At 40.2% G+C, this 24,374-nt stretch overlaps 1 protein-coding gene across 2 annotated transcripts; it reads left to right on the forward strand.

The window, feature by feature from the left end:
- Positions 1 to 1,262: 1,262 nt before the first annotated feature.
- SFT2D1 (SFT2 domain containing 1) lies at positions 1,263 to 21,323 on the forward strand. Of its 2 annotated transcripts, XM_082307930.1 has the most exons (8): positions 1,264 to 1,414; positions 7,683 to 7,769; positions 10,493 to 10,575; positions 13,424 to 13,505; positions 16,502 to 16,537; positions 17,311 to 17,369; positions 18,787 to 18,816; positions 21,057 to 21,323. In XM_082307930.1, the coding sequence occupies exons 1-8, from the start codon at positions 1,352 to 1,354 to the stop codon at positions 21,094 to 21,096; spliced, it is 480 nt and encodes a 159-aa protein (XP_082164056.1). In that variant the 5' UTR covers positions 1,264 to 1,351; the 3' UTR covers positions 21,097 to 21,323. The 2 variants fall into 2 exon arrangements, with proteins under 2 accessions (XP_082164057.1, XP_082164056.1); XM_082307931.1 differs by lacking the exon at positions 16,502 to 16,537 and having other exon boundaries at positions 1,263 to 1,414.
- The last annotated feature ends 3,051 nt before the right edge of the window (positions 21,324 to 24,374 follow it).

Raw genomic sequence — 24,374 nt, forward strand, 5'->3', positions numbered from 1 at the left:
TCACAGGGGGCTCTGCTGCCCTGGCTCTTATCAAGCTTTGCTCACACAGCAGCAGGTTACACAGCCCTTATCGTTCGTCTTCCTCTCCTGCCCCACCCCACGCTGCTGCCTGCTGTCACTTTGCAGCCAAGCAGCAGGCAGAGCACACCCGCTGGCTCCTTCTCCCCCAGCCTCCCGCCTTGTTCCCCCTGCAAACCACTCAGGCCAGAGCTGTGGTGCTCGTCTGAGGGCCGGTCACACAGCGGAGCCACATGCCAAGACGCAGGAATGGCCCCAAAGGGCATACGGGGATCAGCGTCTGAGCAGAGCAGGACAGGCAAGACTCATGCAGAGTCACCATGCTTGATCAGAGGGGCTGGTGGTGGGAGTGCTGCTGGGAACAAGCAGGCGAAGCAGCCAAGACACGGGGGCAGCGCGATGGCCTCCACCATACCCTTTCTCCCTGGGGCAGAGGTTGACAACACAGAGCCATACTGGAAATCTCTGCATTAATGTATGCGTTACATTTACCCGTTGAAGGTCTTTACAGGTAATCCCATTTCTCTCTGCCCCACCCATTCGTAGCTGGAAAAGCACCTGGCTCGCTCACAGGTGGTGTGCAGGGTGCAACAGGCGTCCCTAATTCAAGGAGCGCCGAGGCTGTTTGCGTCGGTGTTTGCAGCGCGCCTGCTGTCTGGTAGCTGGGTGACCACCTGCTCGGCCCTCCTGCACCGCTTCGTGGCACAACCGAGGCAGAAGCAGGCACAGGCCCCGCCGCCCAGGACGACGTTCGTGCTCTGGGGGTGAGGCAGCCTCTCCCGGGACGGGCGAGCCTGCCGGTGCCCCACGCCCCTGCCCTCTGCAGTGCCATCACGCCCTACCAGCCGTTCCCGCAGGGCCGTGTGTGTCACCATTCTGTGCCTCCACCACAGGCTTTATTTCACTGCGAATTCGGACTTCCGAGCTCATGCAAATCACGGTTTCTGTGCGTATCGAAATAAGCCGATTCCGCAGTGAGCGATGAAGCCGGGGCCCACTGAAAAGCCCCTTCTTCCTTGCCACCGCCTCCAGCGAGGCCGGCGGCGACGCCTCGCAGGCGCTGCCCGGGGAAGCGGCCGGGAACCGCCCCCCGAGGGGCCGCCGCCGCCACCGCCCCCTGTCAGGGCCCGCCCAACCGCCGCCGCCCCGCCCAACCGCCGCCTCGCGCCCAACCGCCGCTCTGCCCCGCCCCGTCCCCTCCCCGGGAAACTGAGCGTGGTGCGGGGCCGCGCCCGCTAGGGGGCGAAGCCTGGGGGTGCGTCACTTCCGGTTGGGCCAGCGGCCCGCAGGGGAGAGCGTTGCGGATCCGGCCCGGCGCGGCCCGAGCGACGGCATGGAGAAGCTGCGGCGGGTGCTGACCGGGCAGGACGACGAGGAGCAGGGACTGACGGCGCAGGTATCGCCCGGCGGGGACCCGTTCTTCTTCCCTCCCCGAACCGGCGACCTGGTGGCCGCCGCTAACGGCCGCCGCGCTGCGGCTCGCGGGCCGGCGCCCCCTGCCCCGCCGTGCAGGGGGGGTCGCTGAGGCCTCCCCGCCCCAGGCCCGCACTGGTGTCGGCGGCCTGAGGCGCCGCCGCGTTCCCGCACTCCCCCCTCCCCGGCCTGCGCAGGCACAGGCAGCCCCGCGGTGTCCGCCTGCGTGCCCGCCCGTGTCGGTAAGCGGGAGAGACGGGGAGGCAACGGAGAGACGAAAGTTCGCTGCGTGCGCCGGAGGATGAGATTTGTGGGCACCAGGCCCTGCCCGGGAGTCAGAGTTTTGGCGAATTTTCGTTGTGCAGAGAAACGCTTTGCTGTGTTGGTGGTTTGGGGTCTTTTGGGTTTATTTTACACGTCCTGCTTCGGGAGGGTCTCCTTGTCTTGTGGGTACTTTTCCTCCTGCGTGGCCTTGGTACTTGATGATCGGTTAAAACAATGGGTTTTCTTTCTAAATTGCTTCTCCATTTCCTTATGCCCCTGAATTTGCAAAAGCTATGAAAGACTCTCTAGACAGAGATAGTTTTGTGTATATTGTGCTGACGTTCCTTTTCTTGCCCCATACTCCTCAAGTACAATTTAATTTTTCTATTTCCTCCTCACTGACTTCCTCATCGTCAGTTATTTTTTTACTCGGTTTGAACACTATACATTTCTGAGACTTCACTTCTAGGTTGAAGCCAAGCTGAGCATACTTATAAAAAACCATTTATACTATCAGCTCCCTTTTAATTGGCGTGACTGCAGGTCAAAGTGCCCCACATCATGGAATATCTTGATACTATGTGCTACAGGATGCTGGGGCATGGTGGAGGAAGCTGGAACGTAGAGCAGCCTGGATCTGAGCTACAGCTAATAAACCTTGGTGAACCAGCACAGCCTGATCAGTACAGTTGGTGTCTATGGCACAATTTTAGTTCCAGCAGCTTGCTGCTGACATGCTTCACTTGTCTTTGCACTGAGTTGTTGCTGGTCTTCAAGCTTTATGAACTTGACCTCATTGCCACAGTAAAGCAGCTAAATTGTATCCACACCTGATTGATTCTGGAAGTAGTGTAGCATCTGTGCCCTTTCACTGCAGAGCTGGCTGCCAGCATTTGGCAGGTATGCTTCATGTTATCTTACCGCAATATTAGCAAAGAAATGCTTACATTGCTGTTAATCTTAGTTCAATTCCAAGAGAAGTAATTAATTTGCCATCCCCAGGCGCATTTCACATGAGACACGATAGTGACACAGAGTTCTCCTTTATTTGATGCTGTGATGTTTGTTTTAAGGCAGTAATCAACAGATAAATGCCTAAGATTTAATAATTTTATATTTGAGGTGTATATCCTGAGAAGGAGAGAACTGAGCTAAGAATGTGCCTTTTGTTAAATGTCAGTAACTAAGATATATATGATTTTATTATTGCATGTAAAGATGTTGGTAGAGCCGGAGAAGGCTTTAAACAGGAAAAATCCGCCCATATTTAACGCCTGTCTAGTACATGATAGAAGAAAGTGTATAAATATGCCTTTGGCATAGTGCAAAGGAGCTTTATGCTGAGAAGATAAATGAGAAAGATCTTCTTTAAAGTAAATAAATACCTGCTGAAGATAAACTCAAGTGTTTAGGTTAGGCAATGTCTCTATTGTAGGTTTCTCTCAAAGTAGCAATGTATTTCTGGAACACTGGCAATCAAGCCTCTTTTTAGGGAGGGAATTCATATATGACATTCACTAAAGCTATAGCTTTACAGCTGGATGGTTTGACTATTTTTAAAGTGTGTGTAATGGAGAAAAAAAGTATGTGCACCCATACAGAGAAGGACACTTTTTCAGAGGTAAGGTTGTGAAAGAAAATATAAGGTTATGCATTTTGTGTGTAAAATCTTCAACTGTTTTAAATGACCTTTCTGGAGCTGAGTTATGTATTTGATTAAAAATAATGTCCCTCTCTTTAGAATAGCTGGTAGTTGTGCAATAGTCATCATAGGGTTTATGTTCACAGATGCCTCTGTATTCTGTTCCTTCTTGATTTTTGCAGAACCATTACCATGAAGTCAGCAGTCATTCCTGTTAAGTAAAGTAGAAGAAAAGTATATAGTGAGACAGTTGTGTGATGACTGGATGAAGTCTTTCTGTACTTTCTAAATTCTTCAGATGATCAGCTGTCACTTCATGCTGCAATTAGAGCAATTACTCTAAATATTAAAAAAAGGGAATTAAAGGAATTTATTACAAAAAAAATCAATAATGAATTGTAAATATAGCAGTGTAATGATGTTGACAGGGCAGCATTATGCTGTTTAGTTTTATCAACAGCAAAACTAATATAAAATCAGTCCGTTTGACACATTGGCTTGTTTCCTGGCTGTTGTTTCATGATAGTTGTCAATTGACAACTGCTTAAAGCATTCAACAAGATTTTTAGCAAGGAGAAATAGACCAGATATTTAAATTTCTTATATTTTATTCTAAAGTGTTGATAGAAATACATACAAGGAAACCTATTGGGGAAAGATGAAAATATATCTCTCTAAATATTTTTTGAAATATTGCTTAGGAACTCAATTCTGCAAATGTACTCAATGTTTCTTTGAAATTGAGTTTTCTCCATTACTTGCGTATTCTTAAATTTACTATCAAGAAAAGATGTAATTGTTAGCTTCCAGAATCTTTCTTAAAACCTATAAAGGAAAGTGCTTCTATTTTTTTGCCTGCCCCCATGGAAAACTTTTATAAGATAATTAATGTATGGGGGGAGCCTAGGTAGATGTTCAAAACCATAAGAAATGTTTTTGAACAAAGGCAGCCTTGCAGGTTATTGTTCATATGATTTACTGGGTGTCCATAGTAAGCTATTCAGCAAAGACGCTGTTACCTGTCGCTTGCAACTTGTGTATTAGACTATTGCAAGATTGTTCCTTATGTTTCAGGAAGTCTGCCTTCCGGATTCCAGTTTCCATGGAGGGTTTCCTCTTGATTTCTGGATGTCTTCATCATTTTTTTGATGTAATATTTTCTTGGAATATCCTGTGAATAAAAGTCTTTGCTTCTTGCCCAGGAGTTTGACATTAATGCTTAGCTATAGAAAACTAAGGGTTTCTATTTGTTGATTTGTTTCTTTTTTCTTTTTATTACTTAGAAACAAGCTGATAAGCAGTATAGCAAGAAGGGAATGTTTTACAGGAACTCCCTTGCTGCCACCACTGCACAGTTCTCCATATGAATCTTTCCCCAGCTGTGGAATTTGCATGGCAATTTTTTCAGTCTTCTAAGTAAAAGCTTCTGCTAATGCAAATATTGTAGAGTGTAATGCCAACTCTTTTTGTCTGAAATCTAGGATTAGCTGTACAGCTTATGTCAGACAATAAAGAAAGTCCTAATCACCCTTCTGTTGTTTCCCGCTTTTGTTGCAGAGGCAGCTTAGGCTTACTAACTTTTTCTTAAGGTTCTGGTTCATAGTCTCTGAGTGTAGGTGTAAGAAACTAAGCTGTTACTTCAAGGAGTTTCACAGCCCCTCTTACAGAAATTACTGCTCCTGCAGCACTTACAGCAGAATAGGCAGGCACTGTGTCAGGTCCTCGACTTTTACAGATTGTAGCCTGGCATTTTAGCACAAGCTGAAGTTTGTGGTTTAAGTAGTTGAACTATGTACCTGTTACTCAACTTCTGCAGCAAGGTGCTTCACTACAGGGGTGAAACAGGCATCTCGGAAAGGTAACCAGTTCCATTGCTTCCATGAAACCTAAAAAGTATTAGGTGTCAGGGACTAAGAAAATGCATTACCAGATCTCCAGTTTCAGGATTTCAAACACTGCATTAACTAGGTGCAGCTCGATAACATAAATGGTGATGGCATCAGGAACGGTTGGACGATCAGCCTTCATTTTAATGCCAATTAATTTAATTAGCTTTATTATTACAGAGAATGCTGTGTCGTGGTGCTCTGGCAGCCCTCATGCCACAGCTTATCTTCCTGCAGTTCATGTGCATGTATTGTCTAAGTTTTTAAGAATTAAATCCATAAAATGTATTAAACTAATTTTGAAATCATATTTTAAGTCTTGTGGCATTTTTTGTTCCAAGCCTTTGTGTGGTTCACTTTTTTTATGGTGTTGGTATTTTTTCCACCTAATAACTGTTAGGAGTTTAAATGAAGATAAAGGTATTTTCAAATTTATATGAAAAATGAAATTTCCTGGTAGTTGTTTCAGGAACACTTTCAGATATTAAGACTAGAAGAGCAGTAAGTGGCAGCAATGTGCCTGATACACTTGAAGAAATGACTTACCTTCATCCTTTCCCTGTTTTCTAGGCCATCTGAAATGCGTGCATTGGGTGTACTGATAGTATTGGCCCATCCACACTTCATTTCTGAGCAGGGATGGAAAGGATTTTTACTCTTTTTTTTTTTTTTTCTTTTTTGTGTACGCGTGATTAGTTGCATGAATAGGTGTAACTAAAAGCATGATTCAAATGGGTATCTTCACTTATGTCCTACCAGCTCTTCCTGTACTTCTTATATGTATAGGCATTCATGAATATGACTATCAAATATCATTTCAAATACTAAACCATCTTTCAGTTACCGTTTTTGTCTATTTCTTTAATGCGTACATAAGGATAAAGAGTTGGACCTAACAAGGTAAGCTGCATCTTCTGACCTTTGGGAAGTTCTGTCTTAACTGCTGAACATGGAGAAGGGGGAAGAAAATTCAGAACAATGTTGTATCCCAGCCCTGTGTGTGCTCACACAGTACGCAAGCGTGAAAGATTATTTTTAGTATTCTGATCCTCCTTCTTAAGTAAATATTCAAAGTATTTAATTTTATTAAATAAGGTTAGTAATTTTTTTATAAGTAGAAAGTAGTCCAAGCTATTCCTTGTTGACATACATTCAGGTGGTGATTCATCACAGCATATAAATGTGTGCTTGTATGTGGCCCTTTTTCATTAAACTAGGTATGGATTCTTCGTTTGTACAGATATGAAATCATTCTAAGCAGTAACCAAATTTCATTCATTCACTTACCACTACCTGAGAGAGAAATTTCTCGAAAGAGTAGGAGAAACATCAAACTCATTGGTTGGGGAAGCCCTAACTTGTATATTTGGTTAATTATACTTGATTGAAAATATCTGTAGACTAGATAACAAAAGGGCGAGTTTGCTCGAGTCATCTGAACAAATAGGAGAGTTAGCTTTTTGTAGTCATCTACGAAGTGAAGCAACACTTCACTTGATAGACCAGTTTAGAATAGAAAGTATATTTAATTTTAGTGACCTGGAGTAAGCTGAAATGCATTGTTCTTACAGCAGGGGTGGAGAAAATCAACGGAGCGTATCTACCAGTCACTTCTGCTGAAAGGGGCTGTTCTTCTGCCAGCTATGTGGTGCTGCCTCTTTCCTTGTATCAGCCCCACTGCTTTTCTGACCTCTTGCTGAGCTGGTTTGGCTCATTAGTCTAGCATAGAACTAAGTCATCAGAATAGAAGGAACACTAGTTCTTTTCCCACTTTGTGAGTTGTGGCAGCTAGCTCAGCTCATTAAAGGGTCTTACAGGTTCTGGAGTCACACTGGAGAAGCAGGAGGTAAAATTACACCTTTCAGCAAGGTAGCTGTCTGTTGACACAAGCTGTGTTAATCTGCCTACACCTTCACCCTGTAAGGAACAGTAATTGAAGTGGAATCATAATGCTTGTGGTGGATACTTGTACTAATATGTACAATGGATTCTGTCTAGTAGCAGGAAAAGGTAGTAATGTCTACAGGAACATACAGTGCTGCACAAATAGATATGTTCATCTGCAAATTGCTAGAAGGTGCATTCATTCTTCTGCTTTGGTACAATTGTGATAATTTTCAGTTGTCATTGTACAGTGAAAAGAAAGTCTGTTTGAAAGTGGAGCAGTATTGCTTGAGTGCCAGGATATACCTTCACAGGTTTTGTCTCTTTTGTTTGTTTTGGAAATATGTTTCCAGATTGCTAATATAATTTCTTAAACTGAAATAATTAATATGCAAGCAACTGTTAAGCGAGGTAAAATAATTGTTTCTGGCTAAAAAATTTTGTTTGAAATTAAGGACTTCAGTAGTAAAGAGAAAAATGTCCTTTTGATTGTTCAAAACTGGGTTTGTAATACTGTTGTTTTTTTGTTTTTTTGTTTTTTTTTTCCTTCTCCTTCCCCCTCTCTTCCCATTAAGGTCCTCGATGCCTCAACACTCAGCTTTGGTACTCGAGTCAGATGGTTTGCCATATGTTTTGTTGCTGGCATTGTGTGTTCTATTCTTGTAAGTAAAGTTCCCTTTCCCCCCTACCCCTACTTTATTAATCTTCTACAGTAGAACCTCGTTCATATTCATACTTTATATGTGATTCTGTGTTTGCTTTATCCTACATCCTAAATTTTGTATCCATAAATTTAATTGGACATTAAATGTATAATTAGCATGTTAGGGGCTGTTCTGTATATTATGATTTTGACTATCTTTCTTCCATTCATGGCAGAGAGCATTTTTATTGTAGAGTAATAAAATTTCTTACTAAAAGGTTTGAACACTGACAAAATATGCTATATTTTTAATTTAGATTTGTGAGTAGTGTACTAGGAAAGAGCTTTTGCTGTTGTTCAGTGTGTAGCCATCTTATTTTTATTCTCTCCAATTAAAGGGGAAAAGGAGGGGGAAGCTTGAAAGGTTTTTAAAGGCTGAAGAAACCACAAGTGTAACCTGTCATACTCACAAATCAATAGATGATGACTGTGGTAGCATGTTGACACTTCAAAAACCTGCTGCCCTCCTGTTGATCCTTGCAGTCAGCACATCATTTGTTCATTCTTGAACTTGAGGTGTTGGCAGGAGACTCAAGCCTGCAGTTAAAAGTTGAGATATGTTAATTGACTGGGTCTATCAAAGTCTGACACGAGTAACTAACTTGCAGTACAAACCAGTTCTTCATCTGCATGAAAAGTCACAGAAGCAGGTGAAATAACATTGGGGAAGTATCCAGACTGCTGGTTTTGTTTTTTCTTTTTTTTCTTTTTTTTTTTTTTTGTCCTCCTTATGAAGTAGAATGTTACTTTTGATGTAAGGTAGTCAGCAGCTTTTGGCTAATGTGTGTGGATGACATTTGCAGTTTTTGTGGAGACTGTCAGGCAGATTGCCTTGACTCATAACGCATTCTGGTAGTAGGATGGAGAAACTTGTCCTGTGTGCATTAGTTTCTGGTTTTGCCATTATTTAAATGACTGCTGCTGCTCTTTCATTTGCCATGAAGAGTTTTCTAACCAAGGAGACTTACGTAATGACAGGAAGAAGCAGTTGTGGAGGAGCAACCTATTGATTGATTGAGGCACTCACTTAGAGACAGCCACTTGCTGGATTCTCCTCCAGGTGGAAGCTTCTGGTTCTTTATCAAAACTTGAGGTTTGTTAGACTGCCTGAGACACAGAAGTAAACTAGAACAATTGCTAGTCTTACCTATGAGAGGTCTTAAAGTGGTAATCAGTTCACTAAGGGAACTGGAGAGTGGTATCCTTCATATTGATATCTATGCCAAGTACAGTGACAGAACCTCTGGCCGGATGCTTGTGTTAGAGCACGGGCAAGTTCTAGGGAGGGAGCTCAAGATTGGGTTGGAATATTCCTTTTTTAGGGTTGCGTAAGCATGATTTGGTTGACTGCCTCCCCCTCTCCATTTTTTTTTTTTGCAAGTAGAATTTAACCAATATAATCACAAATTTTAGTATATGCCGTGTTTGTACTTTAACACCTATTTCTGGACAGGTTAACATCACTCTTTTTGCTGCTCTTTTTTTAGTGTTTAATCTTTGTGCCTCTTCTATATCACATAGTGTGAAACTATGAAACAATAAATAAAAGGCTTTAGGATCTTGGTTTCCTAGTTTCCTTGAGTTATCTTGAGCTTGACAGAGAAGAGTCAAAACTCTTCTAGTGTGTTTGTGGACCTCATATCCTGGAGAGTTTGGAGGCAGCTCTCTAGCGAAGCTTTGCCACGTGAATCTGAGAGCTGGCAACTCCACCTTCTTCTGCTTCAGATTATGGACTTTTTGCTGCAGCATTAGGGAGGCCCTCAAAGAAATGCTCAGGTTGTCCCTTACAGGCATGTACCTGATCTTTAGATCTCATTTGTCCACAACCTGATATATTTATTATGTTCTTGGCTGGCCAAAATTGCAGGTGGTGTTTTTTTCTTTAGTCTTTGCAAAGTGTCCATAGGCTTTCCTTGTAGAATACAATTACACTCTTCTCTTGCAGCTTTCCATGATTGTTTGTACTGTGGTATGTGCAAACTGACACCACAGATTCCCACTGAAATTGCAATTGAGTAGAATATAGTTGCCTTTTTTGTTTTGTTTTGCAGGACTCGGTGTCCACATCACAGCTTAAAAAAAAAAAAAAAAAAGTGGGAAAAAAACCCAAACCCTAAAAACCCCCATATTTTACTTCTTGTTTAGGCTATATTTCTCCCTGATCATCATAGGGACTGTGATCAGCAGAAGGCTTTGAATTTTTTTTGTGTTTAGTGGAAATAAGAGATGTCTGGAAGTAAGAGTTCTAAAATATTTCTATTCAGCCTCAGTGCATATCTAGACTGCAAGTCCAGGTGGTTGATTGAAGAAGAAAGAAGATGGTGGATATTAGTGTAGCTTTATGACATTTTTCCCTCTGTGTGCAGAGATGTATGATGTATACTGGGGCATGGTAACAAAACTGAAAGTGTCATAAACAGAATATAAACAGTACAAACATGTTATAAATAAGTATTGCTTAGTTGTAAAAATATTGTGAAATATAGTAAACCAATACATTATTTTGCCAGTAGGTGGCAATAGAAGTATGCTAAATATTGACTACTACAAATCTGAGAACAGCGTACTCTGCCGGTATATGTTAGAACGACACTCTGATTCATAGTCTGAAAATATAGTGTATAAAATCTAAATAAATTTAATTAACTAATTACAAACGTACAAATAATCTATCTTTTATAGGGAACAGCGTTGCTATGGCTCCCAAAGGGAATCAAACTTTTTGCAGTGTTTTACACCCTGGGAAATATTGCTGCATTAGCCAGGTACAATTTCTTAATTATTGTTATTAGAAAAGTACCTTCTTTTTCGTATACATTTCCATTTGCTTTTACTCTAAAATGGTGTCTGTTTATGTTTCATATAAACAACATTGTTTTCATATTGAAATGCTAATAACATAAAATCTTGTTTGTCTTACAGTTTTAAGATTATCATAATTAGTGAATATCAGTTATTCACTTGTTATTGCCCCGTTGTGATGTCTTCTGTGATTGTTTTGTGGACACATCACAACTGCTATCTGAACTATGAATAACAAATTTTTAAGTCCTTCTGCTGGGTACAGAGCTACCTCAGTTTCAGGGGCAAACTGGTAGTCTGCCCACTGTGGGGATGCTTTTTTACTGGAAAGAGCTTTTTGCTTTTAACAGAGAGATCATTCTGTTCGTAGGAAAACAGTTTGAAAAAGGAGAGGTTCAGGAAATCCTCATTTTGACTCTAGGGCCAGGCAGAATCTAAAAATCATTCACAGTGTATTTTTAAACTCTATACTTGGTTCTTTGCAGTGTTCCCCATAGCAGTTTGTCTTATTTGCAGAAGATTTGCAGAAGGGACCTCCTAGGATCTAAAACTCTTCTTTTACTGTTTGAAAGACATGTAAGAAACAACTTAATGTCAGTAAGTCTGGTCTTAACTTTCATGGACTCTGACTTCAGTCAAGTCACTAAACTCTTGAGTCAAAGCATTGTTAATCTGTTAAAACTCGGCAATGTGACATTAACATTTGAGAAATGTGATGGTGTACTGCTCTTCCTCAACAAATTTGTTAGGGGACAAAAATGTTTATACTGGAATTGAGACTCATTTGTATAACTGTTCCACCTCACACTAAAACAAGACAAAAAGTTAATACTGGAGGTAGGGAAAATTGAGTATTTCCCTTTCTCTTCCTTACCTTATTCTTTATTCGTTGTTGTTGGGTTTTTTGGTTGTTTTTTTTCTTACCTAGTATTTTGTGTGTGTTTTCACTGCTTCAGATTAAATTACCATTTTAGAAACTTGGTACTAATCAAGTCTAATTGTCAGTGAACTAAGAGGAAAGCTTTTACAGACAGTATTTCTCAGGAGAATGCTGAAAAGCTTTAGTCTGGACTCCAACTAAAATTAGAATTAAAAAAGGCCCCCTTCCCCTTCAGTAGTCCTTTTACATATAAACAACAGACAACCGTGTTCTAAGAACAGTAGGAAATGACAATAAAGTCCCAAACTGAAAAGGAGATTTAAACTTCTTCAGGCTTGTTTGCAAGTCTGTATTTAAAACAAATGCCGTTACCACTCTTACTAAATAGTCCTGTCTAGCCTGTTTTTTACTATGATTTTCTAGCCACAAACATGAAAATAATGATACTTATTTGATTCTTCTCTGTGATGATGAGTGTGTCTTCTACAGAAAGTGCTATGTGTAAGAAACATCCTGTGTAAGTGGAGGACCTCTAGATTTTTCCAGCCTTTCTGCTCCCTATGGATTCTCTCACATCTCTGGAGAAGCTCTTGTGATGTCTGTCCTTCAATGCTAATCAGGCTAGCATCAATGCATTTTGCTTTCTATATTTTTTCTGCCTATTTTATGTGGCCTGAACCTCCCTCATTTTTACTACCATGTTTTCATCATCCCTGTCCTTCTACTAGCTAACTAATTTTTGTTCTAGTTCTTCGGGTCTCTTTTTTTGGTCTTAATTTTTATGGCCCAGCAGCCAAGATTAAAAAATACTGAGAAAAAATTAGTTTGGATTCCAGTTAATTTAAAATATTTTTTTTTCTTTTGAATCGAGAAAACATTTTTTTCCATTTAATATGGACTTTTGAGGTCTGTCTATGCAACTTCAGAAAAACAAAGTGAAGAGAAGGGGATATGTACACAAAGTTGCTGGTAGGAGAACATCTGGCTGTGGGAGGTCATAGGTTCAGTTTACTTCTTGGGACATGGATTCTTATATTTCTTTTGTCTTAGAAGATGCGTGTTTCACCAGGCTTATGACTGATTTCAGGAGGGAGCTCTCCCAAACTCCTCCCTGCTACTGATTGTTTCATTTCATATACATAAATATTAAGTAGAAAAGGAGTTAAACTAGGTTTCCCTACTCTGTAGTAAAGCATTCAGACCACCACAAGGTTACAGGCATTCTCACTCTCTCACTAAATGTTTTCTACAAAGCAGAATGGCTTCAATGACAGGGAAGGAAGAGGCTCATCTCAGAATATTTGAAGCCAGATAATTACTCCTATGGTTGTGAATTCTTGGTTCACATTGCATTTCTTTGTAGGAACAGGTACAGCTTAGCATTGCTGATGGTTTTCATTCTCCCTTCACATTAACTACAGAGTAGATGAAAGCAGCAGGATTTAATACAAACTACTGAAGTTTCCCCTTTTTTTGCTTGCTGAGTTTTGGCAAAGGGTTAGAGCTTCCCTGTAATACTGGTTGTAGCTACTTGCGAGCTGCCTGGTTAAAAAGTTTATTGTTAAACAGAAATTTTCTACAGAAGTTTGATCTTGGTATTCTTTGTGTTCTTTTGGCAAGTCAGTTCTTAGAACAGCCTGAAAATGAAATTCACTAGGCTTCAACTTGACAACCCTCTGCTATAAGTGGTAATGTTTTGGAAAGAATTTCATGACCAAGGGTGACTCAATACATAAGCTGTTTCCAGAACTAAATTCATGGAGTATTTTACCTTTCATTCTAGCAGGTTTCTGTTGCTAAACACTGAAATGCCTTTTTTAAAGCCTTTGTACTCATCTAACTGTTGGAAAACTGTTTAATTACCTATTGTCTTTTGCAAAGATTTATTTGGAAGTGATTTACCATTTGTTTTGTTTTTTCCTTCCTATTAGTACGTGTTTCCTGATGGGGCCAATGAAGCAACTGAAAGCAATGTTTGAGCCAAAAAGATTAGTAGCTACAGTTGTGATGTTGGTAAATATTCTGTCTTTACTTCCTTTTGCTAAAAAGTTTTCCTTTAGCCTGAAAGCTAAATCTGAGGCTTTACTAAAGAGAGGTTATTTCTCAGTCCAACCCTTCTTTGTACTGAGTAATAATAGTAAAGCTGATTAGCTCTGTATATCACAAAGATTATCTAACTTCTTTCTATGAGCTTGTGGTTTTGTTGCTTATGATATATTTTAATTAATCATTTGGAGTAAAATGTTCTTTACTAAATATTTATTACTAAATGCTAATATTAAGTTGATTATTTTATATTTGTTTTCTAAAACAATTTTTTTGAGAACCAGGCTAGAGAGAGACTTTTCAGCTACTGTGAAAAGTCAGTGGTCACTATGTTTAGCTTGACAGTTGATTGTTGGCTGCAGTTCTGTTTGTATAGCTCAGTGGTTCAGCACTTTCAAAGCAATGGAGAAAATTAATTTCTCTCCCCAAAGTCCGGGAAGCCACATGTTCGGCTTCACACTCCTCCATTGTGAGGACCTTGGCTCCTTTACTTCCATTACCATCATTTCTTCTTCTGGGAGGATGGCAAAAACAGCCCTGTCCCCAGTCTCAACATTCCTATCCCAAAACTCTATGTTAAGTAGTTAAAAACAAGTTTCTGCCCTCGCTGCTTCTCTGTTTTGTACTTTTCTCTTGTTCCTCCTGATTTGTTTCAACTTTTATTTTTGAAATGTAGTTGGCTGTCCTTTTCTCCCTCTCATAGCTTTCTTTCCTAGTTGATTACAGCTGATGTGGGTAAGAAACCCTTCATGAATTCTTTCTGAATGGCTGTCATATGGGTTGTGTATTCTTTCTCTCACACGCTCACATGAAAAAGAAAAGTTATCTCATTTTAGAAGCTCACGTTTGCCCACATCTTTTGGAGAAGTGACCTGATCCTTGCTTGGACTCTGAGCTTTGTTAGAGGTGACTTTTTGCCATCTCTTCCAAATCATACCAAGTTACAAGTCCTAGGGAAGTTATGTTTCATAGGTCTGCAGTAAAAACGTCCAAGAATGTCTCCAATTCTCTAGAGTCTCTGCTGAGCATGAATTCTTTAACACTTTACAGCTGCAGGCTTTTTCTGGTCAAGCTGAGGACCTAAGCCAGACACTAAAGCAGCCAGCACAAAAGTTATTTGCTCTGTTATCCTATCATCCACTGCGATCAGACGTGGTTACAAAGAAAATAACTTGCTTTGAAGGCTGTAGAAACAAAACACATCAGGGAAATGAAAAGAGAGCAGAGTAGAAAAAACATCATAGACAGACCTACCTACCTGTGAAGAGAAGCTACCAACAAGGTTAGGAAAAGGCAGAATGAAAGGTTTCATCTAACAGGGAACAGGAACATTGGATGAGAGCTAAGACTGTTAGGATGGAAAATTTCAGTAATACAGAGAGGAACTGGTAAAATTCTAAAGTTTAGAAAGCTTTTGCTGGATTTTACTGTTTTCTTCCCCATCCTAACACAAAACTAGAATTGTAGGCAGCTCAGGAGTCACAAATACGTTTGGAAAATTTCAAGAGAGCCTGTTATTTTTATTTCTTTCAATGAAACGCCAACAAATTTTTTTTTTCAGTGAAAATTAATTTAGAGCTTCGTTCTGTTTTCTACTATATGTAATGACAAATGGAGGGAGCTAGGTGAGATTTAGTGGAAAAAGTGATGCTTGCACAAATGGTGTGATTAATTTGGCATAGTAAGCCATATCATTGTAATGTTCCATCAAAGGTGTGTAAGTAGCTTGAATAAAGCTTCATGTGAGCTTTTTCACTGTGTATGAAGCAGCTGCTCCCTAGTGGGCTCTTCATTACTGTCAGAAGATGAAAAAACCCTGGCAGAAGAAGCAGAGCCTGTATTTGCCAAATACCGTAATTGTGAATGGGTGTTTTTAATAATGGGTTGTTCACAGTGATGCGCATAGCTTTCTTGTCAGATGTTGATGTTATGAACACTAGATCCAAAATGATACTATGTACTGAAATAATAGAATAGCAGTTCCCAGGCTACGTGGTTGCTTTCAAGCAAGCTTTATCATCTAAGCCTACCTCTTAATAGACCTAATGCATTAGGCTACACGGACCTGGTTATACTCCTCCTGATTCCTGAAGTCAGTTCCTGTTTCCTCTTTCTTCTGAGACTTGTCCCAGCCCTTCTGACCATGGAGCACATCATTCTGTGCTTTGGAAACACCACTTTACATGGAGTTCAGCGTGTAGTCGCTGTGCGACAGCTTTTGGCTCTGCTTGTTTCATGAGTCAGTTCTGAAAATGGTGATTACCCATTTGTCCTGGTTTCAGCTGGGATAGAGTTAATTTTCTTCTTAGTAGCTGGTATAGTGAAGTGCTGTGCTTTGGATTTAGGATGAGAATAATGTTGATAACACACTGATGTTTTGGTTCTTGCTGAGCAGATTTTAACACAAGTCAGGACTTTTTAGCTTCTTGTGCTCTGCCAGGTGCATAAGAAGCTGGGAGAGAGCATGGCTAGGACAGCTGACCCAGACTGGCCAAAGGGCTATTCCATACCATATGACATCATGCTCAGTATATAAGCTGGGGGAAGAAGGCGGGGGGGGGGGGGGGGACGACACACATTCAGAGTGATGGCGTTTGTCTTCCCAAGTAACCATTACGCGTGATGGAGCCCTGCTTTCCTGGGGATGGCTGAACACCTGCCTGCCCATGGGAAGTAGGGAATGAATTCCTTGCTTTGCTTTGCTTGTGCGCGCAGCTTTTGCTTTACCTATTTAACTGTCTTTATCTCAACCCATGAGTTCTCTCACTTTTACTCTTCTGATTCTCTCCCCCATCCCACCGGGGGGGGAGTGAGCGAGCGGCTGTGTGGTGCTTAGTTGCTGGCTGGGGTTAAACCACGACACCATTGAAAACATGACAACAGTTACTGTAATTGCTTTGTTGTGTGTTTGAGTATTCATTCTTATTTTTTTTGTCTCTCCTTTCGTCTCCCCCCCGCCCCAGCTTTTCCTAGTCTTGACTCTGTGTGCTGTATTCTGGGTAAGTGAGAATACTTTGTTCCTCTAGAGAGCAATCTAGCTTGGTTAGCTTATTAATTGTAATACAGCTTTAACAAACAGTTCAGTTATAGAGGAAAGATGAGCTTGTGTGTGTGGTATTTGTGTTTTCAACTGCAGTTCGGTTTAGGTGGAGTGATGGGCCTGCTGGCTACAAAGCAAATGCACCCTTCCGCCTGCATGTGATGCAGATAAGACTACAAAATCTAGAGTATCTGGTTCAGTCTGCAGACCTCTGGAATAAGTACTAAGAAAAGCAAGTTAAAAATTTACTTTCATCTTAGTGACGTATTCTCTGATATTCTCTGACATAAGTACACGTAGTGGTCTTTAGAAACCACAGGTACAGAATATTTAACTGACTAAGGCAAAGGAAGAGACACAGAACAAGTACCTTCAGGCATCTTGATTGAAAAATTGGCTGTAGTTATGTTCCATAGAAGGAAATATGTAGCTGAAGTGAACTTGAATATTTGCAGAAGTACAGTACCATGAATGAAAGTGAAGGTGTTAGCATTGATGTCATTAAGTGTTTTCAAAGCTAGAGAAGGTTTTCATAGCATGATGTGATGGAGTGATGGATAAAATGAATGGAAAGTTGTTAGAGTGGAAAGGAGTAGCAAATTAAGTTAAGACAAGGAAATTCAGGCATCATCAGTTAACTAAATTTTTGGCTGAACAGGCTGTTGCAATTGTTTACAGTATAGACCGGTGCAAAATGAACTAACTTAAGATATTTGCTTTATTTTTACTTAGTGGAACAAAAAAGGTTTGGCGATGTTATTCTGCATATTGCAGTTCTTGGCAATGACCTGGTAAGATTCTTAAAATTCACTTTAATTTGTTCTTCATGCACCTACACCCACATGATTATAAACCTATATATATATATATATATGCTTCGCATAACGTAAGTGTGCCCAAATGCTAGCCTCAATCTGTTTTTCTAAGCTAGTCTGTGTAACTTCAGCAAAATCTATATGCAATCATCTTGCAAAAATGGTAATTTTAAGTATATTCTGCAATGTGTGAACTTATTTGAGGCATTATGAAAGGAATATATATATATATGCAAAAAAAACCTCTCATGCCTTTTCTGTGTTGCGAAACTAACTATATTCATAGGCCCTGCTTTTGATTATCTCCCTTTTTTTTTTTTGAGTTTAACTAAATTTTCATTTTTGAAGTGGAAGAAACTAAACACTTTCATAGGGTGTGTCCTGCCCCAAGAATGTTCAGCGGCACTGGGTAAAGGGTGGGCAGATGTGAAAGGGTGAATGTAGTGCGGCGGGTACTATGATGACCATCCAGATGTGCTTAAGGGCTGGGCTGGGGAATGTGTGAGCACAGTTAGGTGACTGCTTGCAAGCCTGGCAGAAGTTTTGGAAGTTACCGATTTCTCCTTGGAGATACAACTGAACATACTCGGTCTGCTTGTCCCAAGTGAATTATTTGGTGCTAACTCTTGGGTGATCCAGGGTGACCACAGTTCTTGTTTGAACTTGCCCTGAATGCACAGTGTCTATACTGAACTTGGATCTGAGGACAAATAACCATTTGTTCAGGATAGGGACTGTTGGGCATCGTGCAGGGCGCAGGTAAATGCTTGATACTAGATCGAGGGAACATTGCTAACTATGTTCTACATGTTTACAGCAGACGGCTTCACATTTGTTGAGTGTCCTAGAGCTTGATCAGGCTGGGCATGAGAACAAAACATAGCCTGGAGGCTTGTGAGAAGCAAGTTTCAGAGGATAATAGAATTATCAGCTGTTTGAGTGTCACAGTTGTGGAATATTACTCATATTACAGCATATATCTGTATTTAGAGATACATAAATAAAATGATTAGATGCATATTTGCATAGTAACGTATGTTGTCTTTTAAACTGGAAAAAGTTGTCTCTGTCATCTTGAAGAATACAGTTTTCCCAGAAATCTCCATTCCTTTTGAAATCTGCTTTTTTAAGTTTATGTGCTGTAGAAGTTACAAAGTGTATTAAAAAAAAAAAAAAAAAAGGAAAAAGTAAATCAGGCAATCTTTGGCAGTATGTTTAGTTCTTGTCCAAGCATGTCGTCTTTTCTCAGGTAAGCATTACATTGAGTAGGTGATCTTGTTTAAAGCTTTGTTACAACAGGTTGTTTTTATTAATGCTGGACTGAAGTGAAATAATTGAGTTCTAGGAGAGACATGAACACTGTCAAATATACCTTTTTCCTCTTTTTTTTCAGGTATAGTCTGTCATATATTCCTTTTGCAAGGTGAGTCTGCATGATTACTTCCATCTTAACAAAAGTCAGCTATCTTTATGCTAGGGAGAGGGAAAAAGTCCTTAAATTCAGTATGTGAAAAAACATAACCTCCTTCTTTTCCTTTTAATTTTTAGAAAATGACATAGCTGAACCCAAAGTAATGCTTAATATAAGCTTTAAATACAAGTAAAGTGCAGAGTAATTCTCTTTGTTAAATTTCATTCTAGTTTTCATCGCTGAAAATAAATTGAATTTCAGTTTAAATTCTCCAGTGATATAAAAATGCATTGATGCAATAGTGACCTTTCCAGTACTTATGTTAAGGATAACATAGATCTGAGGTCTTAGTTAAAAGCAAACAAATAAGCATAGTTTCAGCTGCTAAGTCTGCTTCTGAATTCCTCCATCATTTTTAGGAGAGGCAGTGCTGCATGTTAATTTTCATTTTGGCAAGCTTCTCTTTCATTTCATCCTTGTGTGTACAAAAAGGGAACGAAAGCTACCCAAATGCATAGTGAAACCACATGCAAGTAAACAAACTGAAGAATCTGTTTTTTCTGTAATGTTTCACATAAAATGCAGTTTTGTCTTTCAGCAGTGTTTTTTTTTAAAAAATGCTTCCATGTCTATGTGTTACTTAGTGAGGTTTTCTGTAGTGAAAGTGGGGAAAAAAAGAATACAAAGTATCGTCTATGCCTTTCATCTGATATCTTTCTGTAGTGTTTCTGTAGCTTTGCCGAAAACTCTGCACTATGGATTTTTTTTTTAAAGCTTCAGATTTGACCTAGGGAGGATTAAGCCGTATATATATATATTTTTTTTTTTTTAGATAGTAGTTGATAATTACAGTGGATTAAATACTTTAACTGAACTCAGGCTTTAAATTGCCATCTTAGTATTCTGACATCTCAAGCTAACCCAGTCAAAAGGAGTATTCTGAATTCCCATAGTTCCTGTGGCCACGTGGCAGTCTCATAGGGTCATTTTTTTTCCTTTTGCTTTTTTTTTTAAATGTTCTTTCTGCTCTACACAGATGACAAGTTGAGCTACTGGTCACTGGTCTTTTCTTCCCTACCAACAGTACTTTAAGTTCTGGTCAGAAAAACATTAGGTTATATGCATCACTTAATTTCTTTGGTTTTATTTGTCTATTAGATTTTATGAGTCAAAGAACTGAATTTTACACAGGCTGCTTTTAGTAGTACAGTGATTTCTTTAGGCATTATTGAGTGATTTGCTTATGTGGAATGATATCATAAATTTCTTGTATAGGCTGCCTTTCTTACAGAAATAGTGATCTAAACTGTGTTAAGTGACAGTGAACAGTATTATGTAACTTGTTTAAAGTATGCATTTATCTTGATTTCAACAAAATTGTCATTACTTGATTTAGCTCTGTTAATGGTTTACTCTTAACAACAATTTATTTGTTGATGGTTGTGTTTTTTCTTTTTCGATTAACGATGGGTCTCCTGCTGGCATGGCAAAAAAAAACCCCAAAACTAAACAAAAAACCAAACCCCAAAACAACAACAAAATACATACATACAGTTGGTATTTTTCTTCATTTTTCAAATTGACTAACTACAGCATACAAATTCCACTCCTTAGCAAGTTATTACATTTTTGAGAAAATGAAAAATAAAGGAGACTGATATAAGTAGAATAGTCAGAAAACAGTTTGTTTATTGTGGGTTAAAGAAATAGACCCCTTCAGATCTTTCAAACCCCAAGGCTGAGCCAGCTCTTCATCCTGCACTCTTAGGACGTGCACTGTAAACCCTTCAGCCTGTGCTTTTTTTCCCTGCAACGTGATGGTCCAGCTCCAGCGTGGCTTGGACTCGAAGCACCTGCGCCTTGCGGGTTGTCTGGCTTTGGCACGCTCCTCAGCCCTGCCCTTGCTGGCCAGCCTTTGCGAAACAAGGCTGTGACCTTTGCCAAGCCACCGAGCGTGCTGCAGAACAATTTCTAACACTGCGTCTGCATTTTAGCATGTGCTTGAGTGTAAACAGCGTGGAAGACACAGACCATACAGGCAGAGCTGAGCTTCAGAATGGGCTCGAGCCTTTGCTGTAGCTGGTGCTGTAGATGTAATCAATGTAACGATGGCTGTTGAGATCCTGCATTTGATAAACTGTTGATTTTTGTCTTTAGTTTATGTAATATTTTTAAGTTTAATATGTAATGGTTGGTATGGATGTAAAGAAACAGCAAATATCTTAACTGACTTTTTTTTTTTCTTTTTAAAGGGATGCTGTGATTAAATGCTTCTCATCCTGTCTAGGGTAAATTAAAACCAGGAACCACTGTATGCTTTAAGCTAACTTTTATTCCTCTGTGAATTTTGCTTGGAAAACTATACTTTTCCACTCTTGAAATACCCAGTAATGATTTAGTATTTTCCTTGCCTTTTGCATTTGGGGGATTAAATAATTTTTACTAGAAACAGTTTTAAAAATAAATTGGGTGAACTGTTTGTGTTTACCCTGGAACTTTTAGGCTTTTTTTTTTTTTTTTTTTAACAAAAAAGTACATTTAAATACCTTGGGCAGAGTAGTCTTAAAACTACCTTGCATCCAGTCACACAGTTTATTCCCCAGTGGAGGCAGGCCACTAAGATCTGGGTAGTGTGCATAAAGATTTCATTTACAGTTATGTCTAAAATTTGCAGTGTACCATTTATGTTTGTATATTATTCATTGTATGCTTTTCCAAAGACAGAGTTTTATAAACACTGTAAAGATTTGGTAAGTTATATGCTCCTTCGAAATGTCTATACATGTGCCTTATGGAAGAAGCTTAATGAGAATATGTGAAAGGTCTGTTTAAAGCCTGTTGGATTTTATTAAAAAGCTATATTTTAAATGATTTTTTTACTTTCATACGTGAGTACTTTTTACTAAAAGAACTTATGGCTAATGTATAAATGAGATTTGTGAAATAAATTAGTTTTAAAGGTGCCTAAGCTATTTTTTTTATTTAGGACTCTGCTATAGAGGGCTGAAAACTTCAGCATTACACTTGAATAAATACAAAAATAGATTAAAAAGTGGGATATGTATATGATTATATCCGAATTTGGTTATTAGATTTGCAGGAGTGACTTTAAAGCTTCTTTGTGTTAGCATTTAGACAAACTGTTCATTCTCACTTAAACTGATAACGGACAGGAGTGAAATACTCTAATACTTTGCCTAGCTTCAATAAGATGTTCTCATTTCTAGTTTTTTGCCACTAAGCGGTATTCTGTTATTCAGGAGCAAAGTTAAATCCTTAATGTTTGGCTGATACTATATTACAGGAGGTTCTTTTTAGCACAGGTTGGATGTGCTTGATTACCTGCAGTCTAAAGAAGAAGGAGGAATGGATTTGAAAAGATGTGAGCTGCAGTGTCAGGAAGGGGAAAAACCCCTGTCTTTCAGTATTCAGGGTGCGGGCTAAAGAGATGAATTGCAGTATGTTCCTGCTAAATCTCAGTGTATGTTGCACAAAATCGCAACATCTTTTGGGGAAGCTGTGTGAAGGATGACTGCATGATTTCGCAGCTAAACTGCCAACCAAGCCACACCTTTTAACGGATTAGCAACAATAAATTGCCAGTGAGGCATCCTTCCTGCTGGTGGTAGGGGACCAGGTGGTCCCGACCCTGCAGCAGGCTCTTGGGCTCGTTAGTATGCGTGGTGTCGTGCCAGCCTCTGCCCATCACAGCCCTTGGGTGCTGGTGGACCCTTGAGTGAATTTTTAGTTCCTTTTAGTTTTCAGTTTGCATTGAAGATTGTCGTGGTTTAACCCCAGCCAGCAACTAAGCACCACGCAGCCGCTCGCTCACTCCCCACCAGTGGGATGGGGGAGAGAATCAGAAGGGTAAAAGGGAGAAAACTCGTGGGTTGAGATAAGAACAGTTTAATAATTGAAGTAAAATAAATTAGAACAGTTAAATAGGCAAAGCAAAAACCGTGCACGCAAACAAAACAGAACAAGGAATTTATTCACTACTTCCCATCGGCAGGCAGGTGTTCAGCCATCCCCAGGAAAGCAGGGCTCCATCACGCGTAACGGTTACTTGGGAAGACAAACGCCATCATGCCCAATGTCCCCCCTTCCTTCTTCTTCCCCCAGCTTATATATACTGAGCATGATGTCATATGGTATGGAATAGCCCTTGGGCCAGTCTGGGCCAGCCCCCCTGGCTGTGCCCCCTCCCAGCTTCTTGTGCACCCGGCAGAGCATGGGCAGTTGAAAAGTCCTTTACCACTGTGAGCGCCACTTAGCAACTACTTAGCAAGAACAAAACGTCAGTGTATCCTCGACATTGTTCTCATCCTAAACCCAAAACACAGCCCCATACCGGCTACCAAGACGAAAATTAACTCTATCCCAGCTGAAACCAGGACAAAGATGAACCAGTATGTGCGCAGGTAGGGATGGATGTCAGCCTGGAGATGGCTGTCGCTGCCCCTGCCCAGCTGCTGCTGCTGACATAACCGGCACGGGGGAGGTCCCATCCCGCCAGTCAGGACTGGGCAGTTGTTTGCTCCAGAGCTGGTTTTGCCCATCAAACCCCAGCTCTGGTACACGATCACCTTCGCTGTAATCTTTAATTAGAATGGTACTAGTCATTCAGATTTTTTTTTTATTTATGTGCTGTGGTAAATAACAAAGTTAACACTCATCAGTTAACACTTAGTATTATATCACCAGAACAGAACGGGTTCAAGAACTGAAGTCCAAAAGTTCCATGCACTGGTGTGCCTTTATATGCACTCAGGTCTGCTACATCATGTGCTTTCTTACGTGTTTTTCTCTCCCGAACATTTAAGGATTCACTTCATCCGCATACAGAGCGCGCACGCTCTGTTCTTTCATTGGTATCTTTTGCTCCTTCGTATGCTGTCCTTGTTTGCTGTGCACAAGTATTCCAAAAGTTCACAGTTGATGCATCCTCATCGTATAATACCCTTTTATGACAGTGCGAAACCATAGATCTGGAGATCTCTACCCCTGTGGATTGCATACACCCTACCCATTTTTTGATAAAATTCTGGTACCATATAAAAATAGTACTTTGAAGTAAAATCTGTAGAAATTATATGGCATGATTTTTTAGAAAAAAATTTTGAGTGGTAGTAATCTTGGATTTATAGGAAATGTATGCTTGCCTCTGTTATTGTTTAGGGTACTTTAAAAGGTAGGAAATTACTGCCTTCCTCCTAAAAAAAGAAAAAAACAAAAACAAAAACAAACAAAAACCACACCACCCAAACAAACCAGAAGCATTGATGCCTCAGTCACAGGAGGAATTGAGGCTAGTAGGAAGGATCCCTGGAGCAGGCTCTTCATTACCAAGCCAGGCTGCTCTTGTCCTCAAAGTGGCGTCTGCATTTTGGAATTCCGTGTCGGTGCAGGTCTGCTCTGGGTCTCGGTGTGGCTGACCGCACTCTTGTCCCCTCTCCCTGCCCGTGTTCACGCTAATTCAAGGAGCTCAAAATGTCACTGATGGTTTGGAGGTGGCCGAGGGTGACCCAAGCGCCTGCCCTTTCACACTCGGGCGCTTGAGGACTTTGGGA

Source organism: Platalea leucorodia (genome assembly GCF_965183815.1).
Source record: "Platalea leucorodia genome assembly, chromosome: 3".
NCBI lineage: Eukaryota > Metazoa > Chordata > Aves > Pelecaniformes > Threskiornithidae > Platalea > Platalea leucorodia.